General features: G+C 43.3%; 1 protein-coding gene across 4 annotated transcripts; it reads left to right on the top strand.

Moving 5' to 3' along the window:
• The first annotated feature begins 1,502 nt into the window (after nt 1–1,502).
• On the top strand, nt 1,503–23,789 carry LOC106611817 (protein HID1). Of its 4 annotated transcripts, none has more exons than XM_045723469.2 (22): nt 1,503–1,825; nt 4,541–4,690; nt 5,521–5,682; nt 8,952–9,014; nt 9,139–9,180; nt 10,736–10,852; nt 15,422–15,528; nt 16,102–16,218; nt 16,304–16,541; nt 16,893–16,949; nt 17,088–17,228; nt 18,596–18,686; nt 19,012–19,163; nt 19,399–19,477; nt 19,603–19,767; nt 20,147–20,238; nt 20,413–20,548; nt 20,866–21,092; nt 21,286–21,375; nt 21,485–21,615; nt 21,951–22,109; nt 22,682–23,789. In XM_045723469.2, exons 1-22 carry the CDS (start codon nt 1,760–1,762, stop codon nt 22,743–22,745), a joined length of 2,646 nt encoding a protein of 881 aa, XP_045579425.1. In that variant the 5' UTR covers nt 1,503–1,759; the 3' UTR covers nt 22,746–23,789. The 4 variants fall into 4 exon arrangements, with proteins under 4 accessions (XP_045579425.1, XP_014067891.1, XP_014067899.1 ...); XM_014212416.3 differs by having other exon boundaries at nt 1,504–1,825; nt 21,524–21,615; XM_014212424.3 differs by lacking the exon at nt 9,139–9,180 and having other exon boundaries at nt 1,504–1,825.
• The last annotated feature ends 1,046 nt before the right edge of the window (nt 23,790–24,835 follow it).

Genomic DNA, 24,835 nt, shown 5'->3' with positions numbered 1-24,835 from the left:
CCTAAATATTGATGACCCATATTTCTCAGTCTGAAAATTTTCCCACTCCTAAAAGGTAGGCAATGAAAATAGCTCAGGAGAAAGTGCAAGTCTCTCCAACTCTGCTCTCTTTAAATTACATCTAGCATTTTGCCTGATATAGCCCAGTAATACAATGTAATGGGCAAGTGAGAATCTACTTCTGAAACGGGACAAAACAAAGGCTACAAACATTTCCATACAAACAACATCTGTCAGATAGTGATATGAGGTGGCTGTTATTACTATGTGACAGATAACTAGATGTTAGAGCTGACCTGGCTGTGGTAGCTACTCACTAGTGTAGCTTATTCATTCACCCCAGTTGAGAGGGTACGAAACATTAGCTAACGTTACAGGTCAATTACAATACTAGCTCAGCACTGTAAATAAACAGTAGTTTCATTTTTTCCTGTTAAGTTCAACAGCAGTTACCTTGCCAGCTACATCAGTCAACTAAAAGTAGCCAATTTCTGTTCTGCTTCCTTTTACAACTCGGTGAAAGAGCGCAACATGTACACACTGACTGAACTATGCTCAGCTCTCCCGTGCTGGTCCAGCCAGTCTTCCAGAAGCTTTGCCTTCACACAGCCTGTCTGTTCGCTCTGTGGTGTCCACGCAGTCCTAAATCCAGTCGGATAAACACTCGAAACAGCCTACCCGACTGCTCGGAGGCATCCGCATGGTCCTAAAGCACACAGTGGACAGGTTTTGTATCACATTCCAATGATAAAACTGGGGGTGGACAAAAATTCCCCCCCCTCAGTCCCGTCACCAGTGAAAGTTGCGCCCCTGGATTGAGATAATTCCTTACTTAGCTCACAGTATTTGCCACCATAATCATCTGCGCATAGGCAGAATATGGGTTCTAACAGACAGTGAGGGGACAGAGGTGTCACAGTGATGACAGAAGCCACCTAGAAACAGTAACGAATGAAAAACAAGAGAGTGATAAGCTCTAAGTACATGTGATGAAGATATACTTGATTTGTTTTTGTTGCATTTTCGGTGGCAAAGAGCTTGATGTACCTGATCTTCTTTGATAGGGAAAATCAAACCCCCCACCCATCGACAGCACCCTCGCCACAAAATAATTTCCTGCAGCCATAGGGCAGGGTTGATAGTTCTCTGAATAAATGGGCACCTCATGCATGTTACAATTGTACCCGTGGATGCCACTGAGAGTCACTGTTGTACTACTAATAACCAAAGCCATTATGAGAAGGAATAAAACACAGCTAACCTGCATAAAACACAGCTAACCAGCAACCACATAGGCTACTGACTGCATCATGTTAAATATAATTTTGTATTGTAAGTATCAGTCTATCAAAATGTATTGCTAATAATTAGTCTACATTGTGCAGTGTTGTTATAGAGGAAAGGTAAACCACATGAAATTAATTATTTATCATTTATTGGCCTACATTCTGTTACAGGTTGCTGGCTGTAGTTGAGCTGATTCATCAGGTGTTTAGGTAAATTGTCAAGAAATTGCGTCAGTAAATTCACATTAAAGATGTGAACTAAAAACAAATATGTACATTTTTATCCCGGAAGTCGCCATGCCTGGATTCTGCTTAGTTCAATTCCTCCAGCGTCGCGAAGGCTCAGGGCAACTGGAGGTGGATGTGACGGATGAGGGAGACTATCCAGGAGGAAGACGGCGCACGAGCGACGGACGGACGGATCAGTATACAGGCGCTTCAGACGAAGCGAACAGGTGGCTGCCTAGTTCAACATGGGTAACGCTGACTCCAAACTCAACTTCAGGAAAGCTGTGATACGACTAACAACCAAAACACAGGTTTGTTAACATAATAACGCTCTTTTGTATAGGCCAATGCAGCATTTAAATATTTATGAACAGTTCTGTTTTTCAAGATAAAAATAGCAATTCAAGTGGGCCAGATGGTAGTCTGCCTACAAGTTGTATTTGACACACATGGATGAGTGACATGGATGATTTGGTGGTAGAGAAATACAGTAATGGTTACCATCAGTCCAAAAGCAGAGTTTACTGGTTAAATGTAAACTTTTAATTAAAATGTAGGACTAGGATATTTATATTTTGTTATTGGCTATAAACTGACAATTAGATTAATTGTAGGGTACTGTTATAAATACTGAGAGTTTGTGTCATCAAATAGTGGACTCATAATATCGGCAACAATGTATCTATGTTGTAATCAAATGTAACATTGTAGTCATACTTCTGTAGTTATAATAAACACAGCCAAGAGCCTCATATCAGGTGCAGACAGTCATTCTAAGGTGTATCCTGTTCACAGAGCTATGATGAGATGCGAATATGAATACTGTACATTCGGGGCTGTATTTGAATCGATAATTTTCCTGCTTTACTCATCCTTGATTTAAAAAAATAGAATAAAGGTAGCCTAGAAACCATTTCCAGCTACATTTCTGATGACATGGCTGTCGAATGAGTCATAACACTCAGACAATGTGGCTGATTTAAGGTGGGATGAAAGCCATTGAATGGTTAGTTAAATAAGCATTAGTCTAAAGTGCACTGTTTGGGTGACATTTACTCTGTCATCAAGGCAAAACAAGTAGCTGAATATATTGTCTGTACAACAAAACAAAAGTTAATTTCATCATATGTGTTCTTCATTGGGGCAGCAGGTAGTCTAGTGATTAGATCGTTGGACTAGTAACCGAAAGGTTGAAAGATCAAATCCCCGAGCTGACAAGGTAACAATCTGTTGTTCTGCCCCTGAACAAGGCAGTTAACCCGCTGTTCCTAGGCCGTCATTGAAAATAATAATTTGTTCTTAACTGACTTGCCTAGTTAAATAAAGGTTAAATAAAAAATTGGATGGGTTCCTGGGCACAGATCTTAGTCCTGGACTAAAAAGCAATGCTCAATGAAGAATTTCCATCAAAAGGGATTTTTAGTCCATGACCAAGTTTATTATGTCTATATTTATCTGCTCTGCTCCAGAAGGCTACAGCCAAGCAGGTCTCTGAATTAATAATGTACGAGTTAATAGAGAAGGGAAATGGCAGCATCACAACCGTCTGTGCTCCTCAATAAGAGCACACTCGCATGATGTAGAGTGGAGTGACATCTGGGACTGGGTTTAGATGGGGCCTGGCTCTGTGTCTGAGAGTGGATTGACATCTGGGACTGGGTTTAGATGGGGCCTGGCTCTGTGTGTGTGAGAGTGGAGTGACATCTGGGACTGGGTTTAGATGGGGCCTGGCTCTGTGTCTGAGAGTGGATTGACATCTGGGACTGGGTTTAGATGGGGCCTGGCTCTGTGTGTGTGAGAGTGGAGTGACATCTGGGACTGGGTTTAGATGGGGCCTGGCTCTGTGTGTGTGTGAGAGTGGAGTGACATCTGGGACTGGGTTTAGATGGGGCCTGGCTCTGTGTCTGAGAGTGGATTGACATCTGGGACTGGGTTTAGATGGGGCCTGGCTCTGTGTGTGTGAGAGTGGAGTGACATCTGGGACTGGGTTTAGATGGGGCCTGGCTCTGTGTGTCTGAGAGTGGAGTGACATCTGGGACTGGGTTTAGATGGGGCCTGGCTCTGTGTGTCTGAGAGTGGAGTGACGTCTGGGACTGGGTTTAGATGGGGCCTGGCTCTGTGTGTCTGGGAGTGGATTGACATTTGGGACTGGATTTAGATGGGGCCTGGCTCTGTGTGTCTGAGAGTGGAGTGATGTCTGGGACTGGGTTTAGATGGGGCCTGGCTCTGTGTGTCTGAGAGTGGAGTGACGACTGGGTTTAGATGGGGCCTGGCTCTGTGTGTCTGAGAGTGGAGTGACGTCTGGGACTGGGTTTAGATGGGGCCTGGCTCCGTGTGTCTGGGAGTGGATTGATATCTGGGACTGGTTTTAGATGGGGCCTGGCTCTGTGTGTCTGAGAGTGGAGTGACGTCTGGGACTGGGTTTAGATGGGGCCTGGCTCCGTGTGTCTGGGAGTGGATTGATATCTGGGACTGGTTTTAGATGGGGCCTGGCTCTGTGTGTCTGAGAGTGGAGTGACGTCTGGGACTGGGTTTAGATGGGGCCTGGCTCCGTGTGTCTGGGAGTGGATTGATATCTGGGACTGGGTTTAGATGGGGCCTGGCTCTGTGTGTCTGAGAGTGGAGTGACATCTGGTTCTATCTGTGCGATGGTGTGCAGAATGGAAATTGTTTCCTCTGACTCACTGTTCTGGTCAGAGCGTCAGACTGCCACATTGTGCATTGCTAGCTACTGGCCATCATGGGGAATATAAAGGATACGAAGACCTGAATTTGTGGTCGCAACGCTGTCACCATTACCACCACATGGGAGCATAGACTGCAGTGTGCAGACTGAGGAGGCTCTTTTTACCATGCTCACATGGTGGGAAATGTCTACAGAACAGATTAAAGAAAAAGTTGCACTCTCATTTATTTTTCTTGCTGTGGATTTATTTGACTAATGTTTTGGCTACAGAGCCTTCATCAGACAGGGTTTTGGGATGGGGAATATATCTGATCCCTGTTTGTTGCCTCATCTCCCCCAGCCTGTGGAGACTACAGACGATGCCTTCTGGGACCAGTTCTGGGCGGATACTGCCACGACCGTCCAGGATGTGTTCGCTCTGGTGCCGGCAGCGGAGATACGAGCTGTCAGGGAGGAATCTCCCTCCAATCTAGCAACCCTCTGCTACAAGGTAATGTAGGGTACTAGGATACAGTACATCCTCTGTGTGTGTATGTGTGTTTAACCTTTATTTGTTCTACCTTGGATACAGTTGGTGTAATAATGCAAGACGATGTACAGTAACAGGTAGGGCTGGGATGATATCAGTATCACAAAAAAAATTATATGGCAAAAATCAGAACATGAAGCAGACCACTCTTTGGTCCTTTAAAAACCTGCTATATGTAAAATATTGTGTGCTATAGCTTGGAAGATAAATAAACGGGACTCTGGATGACAACATAATGATGTTTATTTCCAACATTAGGGCTGTTTTCCTAAATGAGTTCAATCCGCCTCGTGTTTTGATTCCCTGCCACGATACTAATGAGTACCGCGATACTTGCATTGTCCCGGCCCTAGTAACAGGTGTATTCTGAGTGTGTTAAGTAGTGCTGTAATGTAGTAACAGGCGTATTCTGAGTGTGTTAAGTGCTGCTGTAATGTAGTAACAGGTGTGTTCTGAGTGTGTTAAGTGCTGCTGTACTGCAGTATCGGGCAGGTGTTCCACCAGGGTTTGCTTCCAATATGTCTCTAGTTGTTTTTAAATGGTGTGTTTCATCCTTTTCTGTATTTAAGCAGATTCTATTGGGTACCTTGGATACAGATGGTGTTAAAGGAATGCTAGTGTTTGTTGCAGCAGATTAACTATTGTAAATGGAATTGTATGCCTGTGTTGAGCCTCAAGGGTCTACTGTATAAGCCCTCAAATGGAAATGCTTACATAAGCGACAAATGAAGCAGTGTGTGAGAGGGTGTGTTGTATTTGACTAACTGTACATGTTCATTTGTTCATTCCAGGCGGTGGAGAAGCTAGTCCAGGGGGCTGAATCTGGTTGTCCCTCAGAGAAGGAGAGACAGATAGTCCTGAACTGCACCCGTCTGCTCACACGTATCCTACCATACATCTTTGAGGACGAAGACTGGAGAGGGTTCTTCTGGTCTACCGTACCTGGAGCTGGGGTGAGAATACTGTACCATCCAATATAGATAAAAAATCCTGTGTCCTAGAAGTGATCTGTGCTATCCTAGCCCATTGGACATGTAACCCTTTGAAGTTGTGATTTCATTATATATGCAATTTGCGTATCAGTTTATCAGTGGCCAGGGTCATTTTAATTAGGTAAGACTCATTTCTGTGTTCCCTTATTATTTGGAAATTAAGAGGGATGCATTCTCTATCGCATGCTACCAAGGATGCCAGTCTCGCTCTCCACTTGTTGCTCTCCACTTGTCTTTAGCACCTCAGACTCAGTGACCACTTGCAGGGAGAAGCTGTGTGGCGGGGCAGGGGAGAAAGAGGAAGAAGCATCGGGGCTAGTTGCATTAGAAGGGCTGGGAGATGAGGAAGTGTTGGACGGGCAAGGAGGCATGGCTTAGTCAAATTAATAAAGTGGCTCAGCCATACGCTCCTTGTCAGTAACAACCACATCAGCATTAAGGGACATGGGCAGCTGTGAGGAGGAGGGTTTATTCTCCAGGTCTTTCATTGTTTTCCAGAACTTCTTGGGGTTCGACCCACAGAGAGAGAACTCCTTAAAGTAACTACTTGGTCTTCTGGATAGCCTGAGTGCACTTATTTCTCATTTGCCTGAACAACAGCCAGTCAGCCTGGGTATGCGTGTGCCGAGCCTTTCACCAAATGGTGTTCTTGAGGTGAAGTAACTCTGAAAGATCACAAGAACTTCAAGGGGTGCTAGACCCCTGCTTGTTTTATGTTGGAATACAAGAGGCATGATGATGTCTGCTCTGTAACAATACAAATCTTAAGTTCATATGCATGACATATTGCAAAACAACTATGCATATTATGCATAAACAGACTTATTTTTACCCCTTTTTCTCCCCATTTCGTGATATCCAATTGGTAGTTACAGTCTTGTCCCATCGCTGCAACTCCCCTACGGACTTGGGAGAGGCAAAGGTCGAGAGCCATGTGTATGGTTTCCTAGAAACAAGGGAAGGCTCAACTAACCCTTTGGCTCAACTTACCCCACTCTCCCCTACTTGTAACAGATCATTGGATAGAATAGGTTTGTCTTATGGTGAAAAGGATGCTGGTGATTTAGCACGAAACATGCACTGTGGCCTTGGAGAATAGACAGACAGAGGAAGAAAATTCTTCCCAAGACTGGTTTAATTTTCAGCTCCCCTTTCAGTTTTGTATGGAACATATTTTCTTCTTGAATTTGTGAGTGAGCGCCCCACTCTCATACTGACTGTCCCCCACTACTGCAGCAGCTGCTGTGCTGTCTGGTGGGAACTGCATGTATTCAAGTTTTCAAAGCTCTGACCAGCCAGCATTGTAGGATGAGCCCAAGCTGGGTTGTGTTCATTTGGACACACCGTAACAAAATGTTTAAAAACGTAACGCAAAATGAAAATGTGCGTTTCTTATTAGACAAGATCAGGTAGTACCTAGGGCTGTTGCGGTGACCATATTACCGTCACACCCGCGGTCATGAAGGCTGTCAAATTCCACATGACCGTTTAGTCATGGTAATTAGGCTTCTCCAAGCTCTGATGCTGCTTGCTAACTTGCTGGTACTCAGCACTCTATTGTCCCTATAATCACTCTGCCATCAATGCAAATGTATCGAAAATCTAATCAATCACTTCATGAGCTCATGTTGCGCAACATTTCTATAGGCTAACAATTGCAGGAGAAAACAGAGTGATGGCCTCTATTAAAAAGAACAGGATCCCATCAGCTTTCTATAGGCTAGGCCTACTATATTTATTTCTCAACTTTCCTAATATTAAGCACATTGGTTATATTTACAACAGGATTATAGCCTACCTGGCTGGCATGAAAATAAACCATGGGGAAAAACATTTTCCATTCGCTATTTAAGTGCAAAGATTACATGTATTTTTTCCCGCTGCCCCTGTTTCGATACAGGTGCATGATAATGGTCCATTCTAAATAAAAACAAATGTCACACATATATATTATTTGGTATATGTAAAGACAAGATTAAATCAAGAATAGTCTGATGGGTGACAATATTAGCCTATCAAGTATGAATTATATATTATCACGTGTGAATGATGCCCAGCATAAGGATTTATTTTAGGGTGCATTACGGCCAAACAAAGGGGATGCCTCCTTGAAATTCTAGGCATTATCTAGTGCTTGTCAAATTGTAAATGAGTAACTGATGTAGTGTGTACAGCCGGTGCAAAAAAACAAAGCAGAGCTCATGCCTTTTCAATTAACTTTTTAAATCATCATTAGTCGCATCATACAGCCTTACAATGTATTAAAAATCAAAACATATAGCCCAATGTTTGAAGAACAACTAAAGTTACATTAATAACTCTAAATTAAGCATATAGGAATACCTATTTCTTTCTTAACCGCTCAACACATAATAGCCGCATCGTTTGGCAAAAATATAATTTATATTTTATTCAGCTTTGTTCAATTGAATGCCACGGATTTCTAAGGAAATCGTGTCTGCTAAATGAACTAGTGTAGCCCACAGCCATTTGGTTTTGCCAGATCAGGACCTAACATAAAGACAAATCAGAGTATGCTATTCTGTTCTTCTGAAATAGACTATATTTTCTTCATATCCTTTAGACCTGTTTAAAATAAATCATTGATTTATTGTGAAGGTTTAGGCTATATTACATGGATTTATTAGACTTTTTTAAAATGTAGATGTTACAAAGGTCTGCATCAGTGGCTTGTAGGCTATGTGTGGAAGCCAGGAGATGCTAAATGTGTTTATGTCCATTACCGTGAGACCGACGGTTATTTGCTTGACTATCACCAGTTGAGGAAATTTCGTGACCGCTGTAGCCCTAGTAGTACCTCCCCGTTACAGTCCATCTTCTTCCAGGGTTTTTTGCCTTATGAACACGGACCTGGTGTTGAGTCAGTTCACTGTCCCAGGCAGAGAGAACTCTATGAGGTGGGGCTTTCCTTCTCCCTCCATGTCTGATAATTGTTGGACCAGCTGGGTCTCCTGTAACCTGGCCTGTAGAGCACCTCAGCCTGCCTGAACACTGTTTCTATTGTGTCTCCCTCCCCCATCCCTCCCTCCTGGCCAGTGGTTGAATTGGGGAGATATTGGATAGCCTTTAATTAAAGTGAGAGGCTGGATGGGTGAATGCCAAACTATATTATGGGAGTCGGTGTGAATGCGGAATGGATGTAGCAATCGGTGAAGAGGCATTCTCTACTACAGACTGAACTGGTTGGGGTACTATGTTTGTCCCGATAGCTTCAAGGACCCAGGCAGTCACACACGGTCAGGCAGTTAAGGCGAAAGTGGCCTGAAGACCTGGTAAGTATTTGGAATGGGTACTATGATCTCGAAACACAATTGAGTTTGATATTTTTTTTGTCACGCTCATTATTGATAATCCTTAACGCAGTTCTACTTAACCCATTTTATACTACAATGTAAGATACAGTACCAGTCAAAAGTTTGGACACCTACGCATTCAAAGGTTTGTCTTTGTTTTTACTATTTTCTACATTGTAAAATAATAGTAAAGAAAGTAAAACTTTGAAATAATACATAGGATCATGTAATAACCAAAAGTGTTAAACAAATCAAAATATATTTTTATATTTGAGATTTTTCAAAGTAACCCTCTTTGCCTTGATGACAGCTTTGCACACGCTTGGCATTCTCACAACCAGCTTCACCTGGAATGCTTTTCCAACAGTCTTGAAGGAGTTCCCACATATGCTGAGCACTTGTTGGTTGCTTTTCCATCACTCTGCGGTTCAACTCATCTCAAACCATCTCAATTGGGTTGAGGTCAGGTGATTGTGGAGGCCAGGTCATCTGATGCAGCACTCCATCACTCTCCTTCTTGGTCAAATAGCCCTTACACAGCCTGACGGTGTGTTGAGTCATTGTCCTGTTGAAAAACAAATGATAGTCCCACTAAGCGCAAACCAGATGGGATGGGGTATCGCTGCAGAATGCTGTAGTAGCTATGCTGGTTAAGTGTGCCTTGAATTCTAAATAAATCACTGACAGTGTCACCAGCAAAGCACCCCCACACCATCACAGCTTCTCCTCCATGCTTCACAGTGGGAACTACACATGCGGAGATCATCTATTCACATACTCTGCGTCTCACAAAGCCATGACGGTTGGAACCCAAAATCTCAAATTTGGAATCATCTGACCAACGGACAGATTTTCACCGGTCTAATGTCAATTTCTCATGTTTCTTGGCCCAAGCAAGTCTCTTCTTATTATTGGTGACCTTTAGTCGTGGTTTCATTGCAGCAGTTCGACCATGAAGGCCTGATTTACGCAGTCTCCTATTTTGTATTTATTTCACCTTTCTTTAACCAGGTAGGCTAGTTGAGAACAAGTTCTCATTTGCAATTGCGACCTATGAACAGTTGATGTTGAGATGTGTCTTACTTGAACTCTGTGAAGCACTTATTTGGGCTACATATTGAGGCTGGTAACTCTAATGAACTTATCCTCTGCAGCAGAGGTAAGTTTGGGTCATCCTTTCCTGTGGCGGTCCTTATGAGAGCCAGTTTCATCATAGCGCTTGATGGTTTTTGTGACTGCACTTGAAGAAACTTTCAAGGTTCTTGAAATGTTTCGAATTGACTGACCTTCATGTCTTAAAGTAATGATGGAATGTAGTTTCTCTTTGCTTATTTCAGCTGTTCTTGCCGTAATATGGACTTGGTCTTTAACCAAATAGGGCTGTCTTCTGTATACCACCCCTACCTTGTCACAACACAACTGATTGGCTCAAACGCATTAAGAAGGAAAGAAATTCCACAAATTAACTTTTAACAAGGCACGTGTTAATTGAAATGCATTCCAGGTGACTACCTCATGAAGCTTGTTGAGAGAATGCCAAGAGTGTGCAAAGCTGTCATCAAGGCATGGTTGAGCAGGATGGTTGATGATGTCTCTCTCGGCAGGATGATGATTATTAATGTGTCCTTGCTAGATGAAGGTGATGATGATGAGGAGGATTGTGTCCTAGGATGAGCATGATGATGATGTCTGTCTTCTAGCAGGATGAAGGTAATGATGATGGAGCGAGGCCCCTGGCTGAGTCTCTCCTCCTGGCTGTATCTGACCTGCTCTTCTGTCCAGACTTCACCGTCCAGAGCCACAAGAGAGCCGGCCCGGTGAGTAACCTCCTACAGAAAAGCTATGAGAGGGGGCATCCCGAGTGACGCAATGGTCTTAGCCACTGCATCGCTATGCCACTAGAGATTCTGGGTTCGAGTCAGGCTCTGTCGCAGCCATGGGGCGGGGCACAATTGGCCCAGCGTCATCTGGGTCAGGGGAGGGTTTGGCCGGCAGGAATGTCCTTGTCCCATCGCACACTAGCGACTTCTGTGGCGGGCCGGGCACAGTGCACGCTGACACGGTCGCCAGGTGTACGATGTTTCCTCCGACACATCAGTGGAGCTGGCTTCTGGGTTAAGTGGGCATTGTGTCAAGAAGCAGTGTGTCTTGGTTGGGTTGTGTTTCGGAGAACGCACGGCTCTCGACCTTCGCCTCTCCCGAGTCCGTATGGGAGTTGCAGCGATGAGACTGTAACTACCAATTGGATATCACGAAATTGGGGAGAAAAAGGGGATAAAAAAAATATTATAATAAATAAGAAACACTATGATGACCAGTGTTCCTTTCATGAGAGAAAAAACAAATAAACTACTTGACCAGTTTGTATTTTTTATTTGATATTTTATAAACAATACAAAACCCATACATGCAAACGATAACATCATACAAACATCAACTAGATCACACCTGCCCAGACCCACTAGCACATACCCCCATCTCCAGTGCCCGCATCACTCTCTACCACATGGCCTCAAACTGCTCCATTTTGTTTCTCTCCATAGCCCACGCACTTTAAAATGTTTTGATAATAAAGCATTTGCACTTTCCATTGAATTTTGTCTGCATTGGTCAATCCAAAATTGCTTTTTAAAGCTGTCATTGAAATAAATATTTTTCCTATTACCAAGTCATTTACAGTTTCTATGCCTTTAGTTTTCCATGTAGACCAATTTATCAGTGAATTCTGAAAAGCTATCCAAGGATTGTTCTGGGGATGAGCATTCACATCTTCAATTGTACCTATTTGTTCTTCTAGTGCATTTAACTATATTTATTAAGAAAAAGCCTTGGGTAGCTAGTTCATACAATTCCACGTCTGGAAGGTTAAAACCACCCTCAGACTTAGAAAGATATAAAACGTTCCTTTTTATTCAATACATTTTTAATTGCCCATATAAAGTCTGTTATGACCGAGTATTCTTTTTTTTAAAGAATGTCTTCGGTTTGGTAATTGGTATTACTGAAAATAAATACAAAAACTTTGGGAGCCATGCCATTCTGAATAGGTTAATTTAATTCAATCTGCTTTCATATTGTTGAGTAATGTAATAAAGTTATCTTTATATATTTGTTGTTTGTTGTCACTTATTAAGCATCCTAAGTATTTAAAGGATTGCTGCAGATCTTGAGTAATTTTTATTTTCCTATTGCCATATTTTTTTCCCCACGTTAATTTTGTATCTTGATTGTAGTATTCAAAAATATATATTTTTTGTTGCAAAGGGGGCATTGAGTTTTCAATATTGGTCAGGTATCACAGGAGATTATCTGCAAATAAGTTAAGTTTATATTCATGTTTACCATTACTGATACCTGTTATGTTTGGGTCCGGTTCAATTGCCAGTGCAAACAGGAGGGGGAGAGGGGACATCTCTGTCTTGTGCCCCTTTCTAAAGAAATTTAATCAGATAATGTACAGTATTATTTGTGTATATTATAGCTTTTTTCCATTTCAACAGCCATTATTTATTAACCTATAGCTTGTTTTTTGAGTATTGTATTAAACTGAAACATTTTCTTGTATTTGTTTGTCAGTGTCAAATTTGAATAAATACTGTTTGATATGTATCACATCTGGTAAGACTTTTGCCATTCTATTGCTTATAAGCGTTATTATTTTATTGACACAATTTAATAAACTTAAACTTGGGTCTATAATCAGTAACAGACTCTCCAGATTTTCCTGGTTTTAATATAACTGAAATAACGGTTTAATACATGGAACTAGGAAGTACTGAATTGTGTGACGTGTGCTGTCATTTGTGTAAATAGAGGCGCTACTTTGTCCCAAAATGTTGAATAGAATTCTATGGGAATGCCATCCATTCCTTGTGCTTTTCTCTGCATGAATATTTCTTCTTGGGTGATCTGTTTTTAGTGATTTCTTTTTTTGTCTGCTGATAATTGCTTCAGAGTTGTTGAGGCTATGAAGGCTATAGGGGCCATCCAACCGTTTAATTTAAGTTTGTATTTAATTTTGCGGGGGAAAATTGTAACTCAAGATCTGCTCACAAAAACGAGATTATGCAGACGTTCGCATTAATATCAAGTTTAGATTAGTCCCTAAGTGAACAGAATGTCCCATTAGACCCCTGTTGTGCTTCCATGCAGTGTGTAATGCACCTGTTAGCTCCCCTGTGCAGACTAGGCTCCAGGGTTAATGAGTGACTTAAGTCTTCAGTGTGAGGTGAGGTGTGACCCTGAGCCATGTTTGTCAACTGGGCTGAGAAAGGAGGAGGGTGGTGGACACTCCTTATCCGCTGTACAAACACCTCTATGCTGTTGTTGCTGGCCACACAGGGCCCAATGGTGTTTGACAGGGCCGTGAAAATAAAATGGTCACCCTCCCTATCCTCCAGTTGACCACTCACTCACAGCTACTCAACATACACACGTGCATGCACACGGAAATGTCACACTCAGTGGAGCACTTGATGGTGTGAGGAATAGAATGGACAGCAGAGTTGTGTGGAGCAGAGTGGCGATGGAGAATATCCAGGGGCTGTGTGTATTCTGTGTATCCCTATCGATTCAAGGATCCAGGCAGTCGCACACAGGCAGTTAAGGCTGAATGCTAACTATTTGGAAAGGCTAATTTGATTGCCTGAGGAACACGCACAGACACACACACGCAATGTCTATCACTACCAAGGTTGGAGTCAACTATTGATTAGAGTGAATAATATCATGACAGAGTTCCTACACAACTGAACTTAATATAGTAATCTATGAGGATTAAAAACGGGGCTGCATTTGACACTCCTTCTAGGCAGTTAAAATCTCTCTCTGCGGAGGTGTTGGACAATAGGTGGGCAAAGTCAGATGAGTGCTCAGCTCAGGCCACTTGTAAAATCACAAGGTGGACGGAAGTGTGAACAAAGTTGTGTTCCAAATGACACCCCATTCCCTATATAGTGCACTACTTTTGACCAAAGCCCTATAGGCCCTGGTCAGGAATAGTAATCTATATAAAGCAGGGATGGGCAACTTTGATGAGGGTGGGAGCCATCAAAAATTGGAAGTCATCATGAGCGGCAGGTCTGCGTAACCATATCTGTACCCACACATGCAGTCAGAGCCGGCCCTATCCTTTGGGGGGGGCCATAAGCAACATTTTGTTGGGCCCCAAACCCCCCCACCTTGCGAGCAAAACATTTCAGCGGCCCTCCTCTTGGCAGTGGAGAGAAGTTTTTGAGTTTATTTCCTGCAATTCTACATTTTGTTGTGGGGCATTGAGAAAATGTTGCCGTTTTAAAGAAAGTTTGCTGCAATTCTACACATTTTGTTGTGGGGCATTGAGAAAATGTCCAGTTTTAAAGCAAGTTTGCTGAAATTCTAGACATTTTGCCATTGGGTGGAGAGAAATATTTGCAGTTTTTACTATGATATCTGAATGAGAGTGGATTCAGGTCGGTTATTCGGCCATGATTACTACAAGTAATTGACAGGTAGCCTAGTGGTTAGAGCGTTGGACCAGTAACCGAAAGGTTGCAAGATCAAATCCCTGAGCTGACAAGGTAAAAATGAGTCGTTCTGACCCTGAACAAGGCAGTTAACCCACTGTTCCTAGGGCGTCATTGAAAATAAGAATTTGTTCTTAACTGACTTGCCTAGTTAAATAAAGGTAAAAGATTAAAAAAAGTTTAGATAGCTGGCCGCTAGAGTAACTTACCAGTTTGCGAACTGACATTGGCTAATTGAGTGACAGTCAGTGACTGACATAACAAAAGAGAAACTGCTGATGCACAACCAAATTTTGAAATTGCTCCTTGTGTATTCTAATGCTCAACAGTAAGTTGAGACACAGACTGAGTCGTTCCCCCCCCCCCACACACACACACACACGAAAGGTCTGCCAGTTGCCCATCCCTGATAGAAGGGATAGGGTGCCATTTGGGAATCAGCCACAGTCACTCTGCCTTGTGCACATGACTATGTATCCCCCTGTCGATCAGGCTATTTGTCTCAGTTGACTGCTACTGTAGTGCCATGCTCCATCTTGCCAGTCACCCGTTCATTACCGACAAGCTCCGATGCATTCAGTTCATGATTTATCTCACAGGCGCAGCACCCCCGTCACTCTGTTGATATGAATAAAGCACGGTCCGCCATGTCCTTTGTGATCTCTGCACTGTAGGGTGGCAATAACCGATATCCCATTTGACATTCATTAATTATTTACATTACACATTGTGCAGTGAACCATGTTTTATAGTAAACCAAGCAATCATTGTTCTACATTAGTGTAACAACATTCATTGTAATTTTGTAGGATTTCATGAGAAAAAAAAAGAAAAACGCTTGATTAGGTTTGAAGGTCACATCAGTGTTCTCTTGTTTCCAAGGAAACAGAGGAGGACATGCAGTCGATAGACAGTTGTGAGTACATCTGGGAGGCAGGGGTGGGGTTCGCTCAGACACCCCCTCTCGACTACATCCACGACCTCAACAGGTGAGACCACAGCACCAGGGAGGATGGAGAGAGGGCATCTCTGAATTCCTAGATCTACTTGTGTAGATATGAGAGGATTGGATAGATATAATTAGTACGGCGACAATTCCACTTGGCTTATCGGGGGGCAAGATGGAACTCCCACTACATTGCTTACACATATCCAACCCTCTCAGATCTACACAAGTGACTAGAACAGTTGGGTTTCAGTTGGTGGTCAAAAATAATGTAAAATGACCAGGAATAATAATAATAATAATAATAATAATAAATAAAATAAAATAATTGATTCAGAAATTCTGTTCCCAAGTATTCCCACAAATAGAAATGTACATGATCATGTCTCAATGTAATCAAGGTACAGTATGTATTTGAACTATAATGTCAATCTCTTTTTGGGCTTACTTGTGGTAAATTTGCAATGTACAAATTATTATAATTATTTTCTGAAAACTGACCGTTAGCTGGGATTGAAAGAATCAGCCCCGTGGCTAAATCTAGGTGCCTACCTCTGGCCTAGAGGGTAGGGGCAAGGGGTTAATTTGGGATCTTTCTCTCCACTGTCCTGGTCAGGACGGAGCTGCTGAAGCTGCTTCTGACCTGTTTCTCTGACGCCATGTACCTGCCCCCCTCTGCTGAGAACAACATCCTCAACCGCTGGGTTACCTTCTTCAGCTCTACAGATAACAGGTAACACACACACTTTATGACTGATTTGGTTTCAAGCGTGTGTGTGTGTGTTACACTCATCCTAACCTCTTCCTCCCCCTCCCAGACATGCCCTGCCTCTCTTCACATCTCTCCTAAACGTGGTGTGTGCCTATGACCCAGTGGGGTACGGTATCCCCTACAACTACCTGATGTTCTCTGACTACCGAGAGGTGCTGGTGGAGCATGCTGTCCAGATCCTCATAGTGACTCTGGAGCACGAGGCCGGGGCAGCTGCAGCCACAGCCCAACACAACCTGGACCACTTAGACTCCCTCTCTGCCTATGCGATGGAAGACAAGGAGGTAAGAGACCCTGAATAACTTCCCCAACAGACATCAAACTCATTCCACGGAGGGCTGAGTATCTGTGGGTTTTCACTCCTCCCTTGTACACGATTGATGAATCAAGGTCACTAATTAGTAAGGAACTCCCCTCACCTAGTTTTCTAGGTCTTAATTGAAAGGAAAAAACTAAAACCAGCAGCAACTAGGCCCTCTATGGAATGAGTTTGACACCCCTGCTTTACATCTCAGCTACTTATGGAGAACTGGACAGGAATAAGCAACATGGTGGTAGCTCCAGCTTGCCTCTGGTCACGTGGAATTGTTAGTTGTTGTATCATCTGATAACTTTTCTCTTCCTTGTGTTCTCAGCTTGTGGGACCAGACAACCTGTTTGTAAACTACCTGTCCAGGATCCATAGGGAGGAGGTAGGAGACTAATGTACACTGCTCAAACGGTCAATCCAGAGCCATATGGCTCAATGGGTCAATCAGAGGTCCTTGTTTTAACCCTTCAAGTCACCGTAAATTGATAGGTTGTTGTTTGTCCTTCCTGTCTTTCCCCAGGACTTCATCTTCATCCTGAAGGGCCTGGCCAGACTGATGACCAACCCTCTGATTCAAACCTACCTGCCCAACTCTACCAAGAAGATCCAGTTCCACCAGGAACTCCTGGTGCTCTTCTGGAAGCTCTGTGACTTCAACAAGGTTCGGACTGGAGCCCTAGCACCGGCATCCCCTCATTCCTATATTGAAGGATACAACAGTGCTGTAGTAGCCTTAATACTATCCTAGATGGACTAGTAGTCTCACCCCATCACTTCTAGCCTGGTCCCAGATCTGTTTGGGACTTCAACAAGGTTTCGGAGCACACAGAGTTCTTCTGCCTTAAGACCATCCTAGGTCATATGGTTCTTAGTTTCTGTTCTAGCCTCACTCTTCACAGCTGTTCCCTCTTCTAGCCTCACTCTACACAGCTGTTTCCCCTTCTAGCCTCACTCTACACAGCTGTTCCCCCATCTAGCCTCACTCTACACAGCTGTTTCCCCTTCTAGCCTCACTCTACACAGCTGTTCCCCCATCTAGCCTCACTCTACACAGCTGTTCCCCCATCTAGCCTCACTCTACACAGCTGTTCCCCCATCTAGCCTCACTCTACACAGCTGTTCCCCCATCTAGCCTCACTCTACACAGCTGTTCCCCCATCTAGCCTCACTCTTCACAGCTGTTCCCCCATCTAGCCTCACTCTTCACAGCTGTTCCCCCATCTAGGCTCACTCTTCACAGCTGTTCCCCCATCTAGCCTCACTCTTCACAGCTGTTCCCCCATCTAGGCTCACTCTTCACAGCTGTTCCCCCATCTAGCCTCACTCTTCACAGCTGTTCCCCCATCTAGCCTCACTCTTCACAGCTGTTCCCAACATTAGTGGTCCTTAGTCGTATATTTACAGCTCATTGAATAATAATAATTTTGCATCTCTCATTTCGGTTCATTTAGAACAATGAGGGTTGTCTAGAGAGTAGGGTAAAGTGGCACATCTGTGTTTGTTAGGTGCCACGGTCTCTGGAGCTCTGTGCTGCACACTGCCTCTCACATCCATCCACCTCTCAACACTTTCTGCATCCCGTTTTTCTACCGTTCTTCCCTCAACACTGTGCCATCTGTCAGTCTGTGCTACCTGGTACATGCCTCATTGCGTTGCACATTGATTACATGTTTACATCCTCCTCGCTCTCTCATCGGGTATGCACTGAGGAGATGAGGTGCCTTTTAAAGTGTTTCTCCAAATAAATGTTTAATGTTTCATTACTTATGTTTGCAGCTTCTCTAGAGAGCAAGGTCTTAAAGATTCTGATAATAATTTAGTTTTAACTTTGACAAGTCTTGTCTAAAGTGTTTGTGTCTAACCTCTGGGTTTCTGTCTGTCACATTTTTAAGTACAGTACTGTTGTTCCTAACTGTTTGCACACCGTACAGGGGAGACTATTCATATAATATTGAAGCTCAATCTCTTAGCCCCTTTGTGGGATCCAAATAAAAATAAAAAAACATGTTTATTTTTTGTGTGTTTCAGAAGTTTCTGTTCTTCGTGTTAAAGAGCAGTGATGTTCTGGATGTCCTGGTGCCTATCCTGTTCTACCTGAATGATGCACGAGCTGACCAGTGTGAGTAACACAGAACTGTCTGAGTTGGTGGCGCTGAGAGATATGGCAGCTCTGCTTCTTGCTCCTAAGCAACTTTGCAGTTACAAGCATTTTGCTACACCTGTAATAACATCTGCTAAATAGGTGTATGTGACCAATACAATTTGATTTGCGTGCATGTTCCGAATGCAGTCTGTGTATGTTTTGGGATTGTTGGGTACTAGGTGTACATGCATTCTGTCTTAGTTTATAGTGTGTGTGTGTGTGTGTGTGTGTGTGTGTGTGTGTGTGTGTGTGTGTGTGTGTGTGTGTGTGTGTGTGTGTGTGTGTGTGTGTGTGTGCGCAGCTTGTATGGGCCTGATACACATTGGTGTGTTTATCCTGCTGCTGCTGAGTGGAGAGAGGAACTTTGGTGTGCGTCTGAATAAAACCTACTCGGTACGAGTCCCCATGGACATCCCTGTGTTCACTGGAACACATGCTGATCTGCTCATCATGGTGAGTAGTGCTACTGGTGCTGTCTGGATGGGAGATGTCTCGGTGCTTCCCTGGATGGGTGTGGGGTGAGGGAATTATATATTTTATCATGCTCTGATGAAGGTCTTTTTTGACCAAAAAGCCTGGCACATAAACTGAAACTACCACTGATTCAACTGTGTGGAGACTATTCATAGTACACTATTAAGGTAACTGTGCACAGTTGCCTTATGTTAGTTCATTTGTGATTGTCTAGATTTTCCACAAAATCATCACAGGTGGACACCAGCACCTGAAGCCTCTCTTTGACTGCCTGCTTACCATCATAGTGAATGGTGAGTGCTCCTATTCTATTTAAATCTGTGGGTGAGTGTCTGACTGTCAGTCAAATGGTCACCACCTGTTGGCAGCATCTGGGTATTGCAGTTTCTTGACACCAGTAATCCACCATCCTACACAGTGTCTCCCTACCTGAAGAGTCTGTCCATGGTGGCAGCCAACAAGCTGCTCCACCTCCTGGAAGCCTTCTCCACCAACTGGTTCCTGTTCTCTGCATCCCAGAACCATCATCTGGTCTTCTTCCTGCTCGAGGTCTTCAACAACATCATACAGTATCAGTTTGATGGTAAGGCCTGGCTGTAGTTAGCTCGGGTCCCATATCTGATTGTGCTCTCTTTCCAAACATGGCAATGAGTGACAAGGATTTGGCAAGACAGCACAAAGTGATCTGGGACCCAGGCTCTATAGTCTCATGTTGTCAGTCGTCACACAGTAGTAGAGCAAACCTGGGGTCAAGAGGCTAGGTTGGCTTACACCTCCAAAGATTTTAGCAAGCAATGACTGGGCAGTATGGGAACTACACCATCTCTTGGTGGGCATTGGGATTGTTTCAACTTGGTTGACGTTAAATGACCAGACTGACACTATCTAAGAGCACTGACACTATCTAAGAGCACTTTTTTTACATTATAAACCTGCCCACTGTTTGTTCCTCCCCCTTCCAGGTAACTGTAACCTGGTGTACACCCTCATCCGCAAGCGCCACATCTTCCATCAGCTGGCCAATCTGACCTCTGACCCGGTCACTATCCACAAGGTAAAGAGAGAGAGAATGTGCCTGCTAATGTAAAAGTCTATACCATACAACTTTGTCCATGTTACAGTGAACAGTGGATCTTAAAATTAATAATGGCCAGCACCCAGTTGACACAGTTGCAGTTGAATCATTGAAGCTTTAATTGATAATTTTCTTCTCCATCCACATAACAAGGCCCTAGAGATGAAGAAGACGACGTTGGCTCGTATCTCCCGTACCAACTCCCAGGAGACCATCTCCATGGATGGGTCCCGACCGGCCGTCCCAGCCAAGCCAGGGACCCTCAAAGCCAGCCTCGTGGCCATACCAGGTACCCCCTCTCCTCTTTGGAGCTCTCCATGCATGCATGTATTTTGCAAAGTACATTTCCCTATGGTATGTTAATGTTTTCTATTAACTTGGCTTTGCCGGTTGTCCACTAAGCTTCACTAACTTATATCCTATCACTCTACAACTCAGTTCATCACAGATATTGGAATTCTCTCAGCCCTTTTTATTAAAAAAAACAGCAGTTGATTTGGTTTAGTCATTTTCACCAAATATCATAGCAATCCCTTATTTGACATCAGTTTTGTTTCATTGTTAGAAACCATTGAACAATTCTCTAAGAGTCTGCTGTCACTGTAGCTATTGACAAGCTGACAGAGAAGGCTCAGGTCTCTGAGGATGGCACCATGGTCTGTCTCCAGCACAACACACACTCTCCACAGATAACCGCTGACCAGAATACACACACTCTGCAGCCTCAAACGGCTGGTGACCAGCACAAACGCTCTCTACAGTCCGCTGACACCAACACCAGTGGTATAGCAGGAGCCAGCGACACAGAGTCCAACTCAGGGAGAGACAACGAGGTAAGAGCTCTGATTGGGGAGACTCATGAACCCAGCTCACTGGAAAGCAATCCATGGGGGAATGATTTAGTGAATTACGAACATGTATCAGGACAAAATATATACAGAATGCAACTTCTCAGTGACATGATTTTGTAAAGAAAATGCTGTTGAGCCTAGTGACTACCACAATGGTTATTCTTATTCCTGTCAGGAGTCCTTTCATCCAGAGTCGGGCCCAGCCAGGCGTTGTTTGTCCAGAGTGGCAGAATCTGCTACAGACTGGAACCCTACTCCAGACTGGGTAAGAGCCCTCCCTCCCCTTTCCATCCAACCCTAAACATACAGTACATTCACAGCTGGGGTGTTATGTACATCATTGGTAAGATCTTTCCTTCTCTCCCTCCCGATAGATGGTGACCTGCTCTCCTTTCTCTGTACTGTTCTGTCAGGTCCTCTCCTGGAAGAGTAAGCTTCCTCTCCAGACAATCATGAGGCTGCTACAAGTCCTGGTTCCTCAGGTGGAGAAGATCTGCATAGACAAGTAAGGGAGAAGGATCCTAATCTTTCCAACAATGTAAAGTGGGCGGGGGGAGGGGGTTACTTTTCAATTCAAGAGCATACGACAGAGCATCTGTAGTAACCAATAGGATTATGTGATTTTGATTGTGGAACCCATAAGTGACCAGAACACAGAGTGATCAATATCGTTCCCTAGAACTGGATTAGCATGGATGAGATATACCAATACATTTAATCTAACCTGCCCAGGGACTACAGTTAAAAATTTGTCATCTGGCTAAAACTGCCACTTTTACAGTATTGTTGATTAATGTGCACTGTCCCTGTAAAACTAAAGTATATGTCTATCTCCTCCAGGGGCCTGACAGATGAGTCAGAGATCCTGAAGTTCTTGCAGCATGGTACCCTGGTGGGCCTGCTGCCTGTGCCACACCCCATCCTCATCCGGAAGTACCAGGCTAACGCGGCCACTGCCATGTGGTTCCGTACATACATGTGGGGTGTCATTTACCTACGGTAAGCAACATGGGCCAAATGAAAAGGGAAAGATTAAAATATTTGAAAGTTATGACAGTAAATACTTGTAGTAAAAGACCCAATCCATGTACAGAATGAATAAGACAAGACACTATAGATTAAGTTAAGATCTACTTTGGAGTAATTACAAAAGAGCAGTGCAGGGTATTCCCGAATCCCAAAAGCAGGATTATTAAATTGGCCAGCTAACTTTGATTAATAGCCACATAACTTGATTTTCTGGTTGATAAAGAAATCAACATTTGTATGTTGGTTGTTGTCAAGTCAGTTGTACATTTATCATTATATTTCTCAAAATTATGAAGTTATTTCAAGCAATTCTGGTAATCTGGCAAACTATTTGATCCAGCTATGTTTACCAGCTCCCAGGTCTAGGAATAAAGTGTACCAGCTGGTGGTCAGTCAGTGTGTTTGTCACATCTACTTGCCGAGTCACTTATTCCATGACTCACAGGTGATTGTGAGTGATTCTCTCAAATTGAATCTGATCTTTATTAACGATGACATGATTCCTCCCTCTCCTTTCCCCTGGGCTTTTGTTGTTACCGTAGTAACGTGGATCCTCCAATCTGGTACGACACCGACGTCAGACTGTTTGAGATCCAGAGGATCTAACTGGAGGAGGTGAAGAGGTCTCTAAGACTGTGTCTGAAATGGCACCCTGTCCCCTATATAGTGCATAGCTTTTGACTGGAGCCCTATGGACCCTTGTCAAAAATAGTGCACTATATAAGGGGATAGGGTGCTATTTGGGAAGCACACTGCGTCTCTCTGGAACTGGGTTGTCTGGCTGGTTCCCCCTCAGAACCACCAACTCATAACCCTCTCCTGCCATCTTCAAACCTGAACAGAAGTCTGGATGAGGAAGAGGACAGATGAAGATTAAATGGACATACCTGCTCTAGAAAACAAGAATTGACAGTTTGTTTTGTGCATTTTGTTTCTTGCCAACCCGTAAATCATCATGTAATAAACCACTTTTACTACAAGCTGTCTGCTACTACAACTGCCAAAAGATCTGCCATATCAACCCTCTACTGGTGTGTATTTTCTGTCAGTATATTCCTTCACTTCTTCAACCTTGATGTATCTTTTTTTGCCAAACAAAAACCATGTATACACTACCGTATGTATACGTTAGGTAATCTGCCATTTAAGTTTTTGTATGTTTTAGATTATGTATTGCACTTATTTTCAGTATCTCCTTTTTCAGGGAGCTTCATTATTTCCCTCTTGTCGCTGTAAAATGTATTTTTATTTTGGTGTGAAATAGACTTAGACTAGCGTGAGCCTCACTAAAGGATGCAGCTTTATGAAACCTGTCACGTCTGAATTAAAAAGGCAGACTAGTGCTGAATCCCAAATCGCCCCTCCAATTCCGTGTTCACGCGGCCCATTCATCATATGCACACGTGTCCCAAAGCTGAGGGTGTGAAAATAATGGATGGCTAATTAGATCCCCCGATAGCCACTTTGACCGAGTCAGCTATGCTGTCCGCTTCAGAGTGATGTGGTATCTCATAACTCACTGCGTTATTTTTGAGTTTGCATAATTTCACACAAAATAAATGTGGTGTGGCTTGTTATGAGCCACCTGTATTTGTTTGTGTCTAATGTTGAGGCTTTACACATGTAACATTAAATACTTCCCACATTAAATGTTTGTTACCAAGGTTTATATCTTGTAAAATGGGGATTTTTCTCATTTGAATTTAATGCTTGTTTTATTATTGAAACGTGGAACATGAATTGCGTCATTCAAGTCACAAGTGTCCTGAAGTTGATGGGTTTCTTCGATCCCCTCGCCACTCTTGAAGTCCCCCTCTGTTTCACCAGAAACACATGACAATGGAGGGCCTTCCAAGCGAGTTGGTAGAGGCAAGTGGCTGGTTTGCAATTCACCATAGGTGCACTGACCAGGACCTTGGTGAACTGAGACAGACAGGGAGGGATATCTTTATGGAATGTATTGGCTTTTGAACTGTAGGCAAATTGCATTCTGTGTCTGATTTCATAATGTCAATATTTTCATAAAGTAACTTCTACAGGATATCATATGAAACAAATCATTATAGAAATTATGAATCAATGTACATGTGTAATTAATGTCAAAACATAGTGGATCAAGTATTTTAAACATTGGCAGTTTTAAAATGTTTTTCCATAAAGGAAATGTTTACATCTCATCTTTACAGTTATTTGATATTTAGCTAGTCCCTAGTAGTCAGTCTGCACAACTTTTCACCAAGGACAAGAAAAGGTGGAGGGATCACATTGTGGCCTTATGTCCCAGAGTAAATGTAAGTCAGTTTGTTCCAGTAGAAGAGAGACCGGGAGAGGGGAAGAGAGGAGAGGGGGAAAATGGCACTGTAGTCAGCCCTATCCATCATGCTGTGATGGGTAGCTCCATTTAGGGCTTCCACAGAGTGCATCCTGTAGAAGACTCTCAGAGGCTGCCCCAGGTTGACCAGGACAAACCAGGCTGAGAAGCCATAAGAACTGCTTCCCCAGGCAGTTCTCAAACTGGGTCTGGGCTCCAAGTGCTGGGATCACCCACAGCTGAGGAGGGGAGAGAAAAGGTAAGGGGACAAATTAAAATGACATTAAATTGAAAAAGGGATAGGGTGTAAATACGAGCCTGATCCCAGATGTGTATGCACTTTCTTGCCAATTCCTATGCCAAAGAGAAAGCATAGGAGTTGGAA

Source organism: Salmo salar, chromosome 01, assembly GCF_965601325.2.
Source record: "Salmo salar chromosome 01, fSalSal1, whole genome shotgun sequence".
NCBI lineage: Eukaryota > Metazoa > Chordata > Actinopteri > Salmoniformes > Salmonidae > Salmo > Salmo salar.
This window is presented reverse-complemented; position numbering and strand designations above follow the sequence as displayed.

Bases quoted from the DNA above. Each gene is read 5' to 3' on its own strand.
- LOC106611817 (XM_045723469.2), top strand. From the start codon at position 1,760: ATGGGTAACGCTGACTCCAAACTCAACTTCAGGAAAGCTGTGATACGA. The intron at 9,015-9,138 runs GTAAGTATTTGG...CTACAATGTAAG, and splicing joins GAAAGTGGCCTGAAGACCTG to ATACAGTACCAGTCAAAAGT. The intron at 21,093-21,285 runs GTAAGAGCTCTG...TATTCCTGTCAG, and splicing joins ACTCAGGGAGAGACAACGAG to GAGTCCTTTCATCCAGAGTC.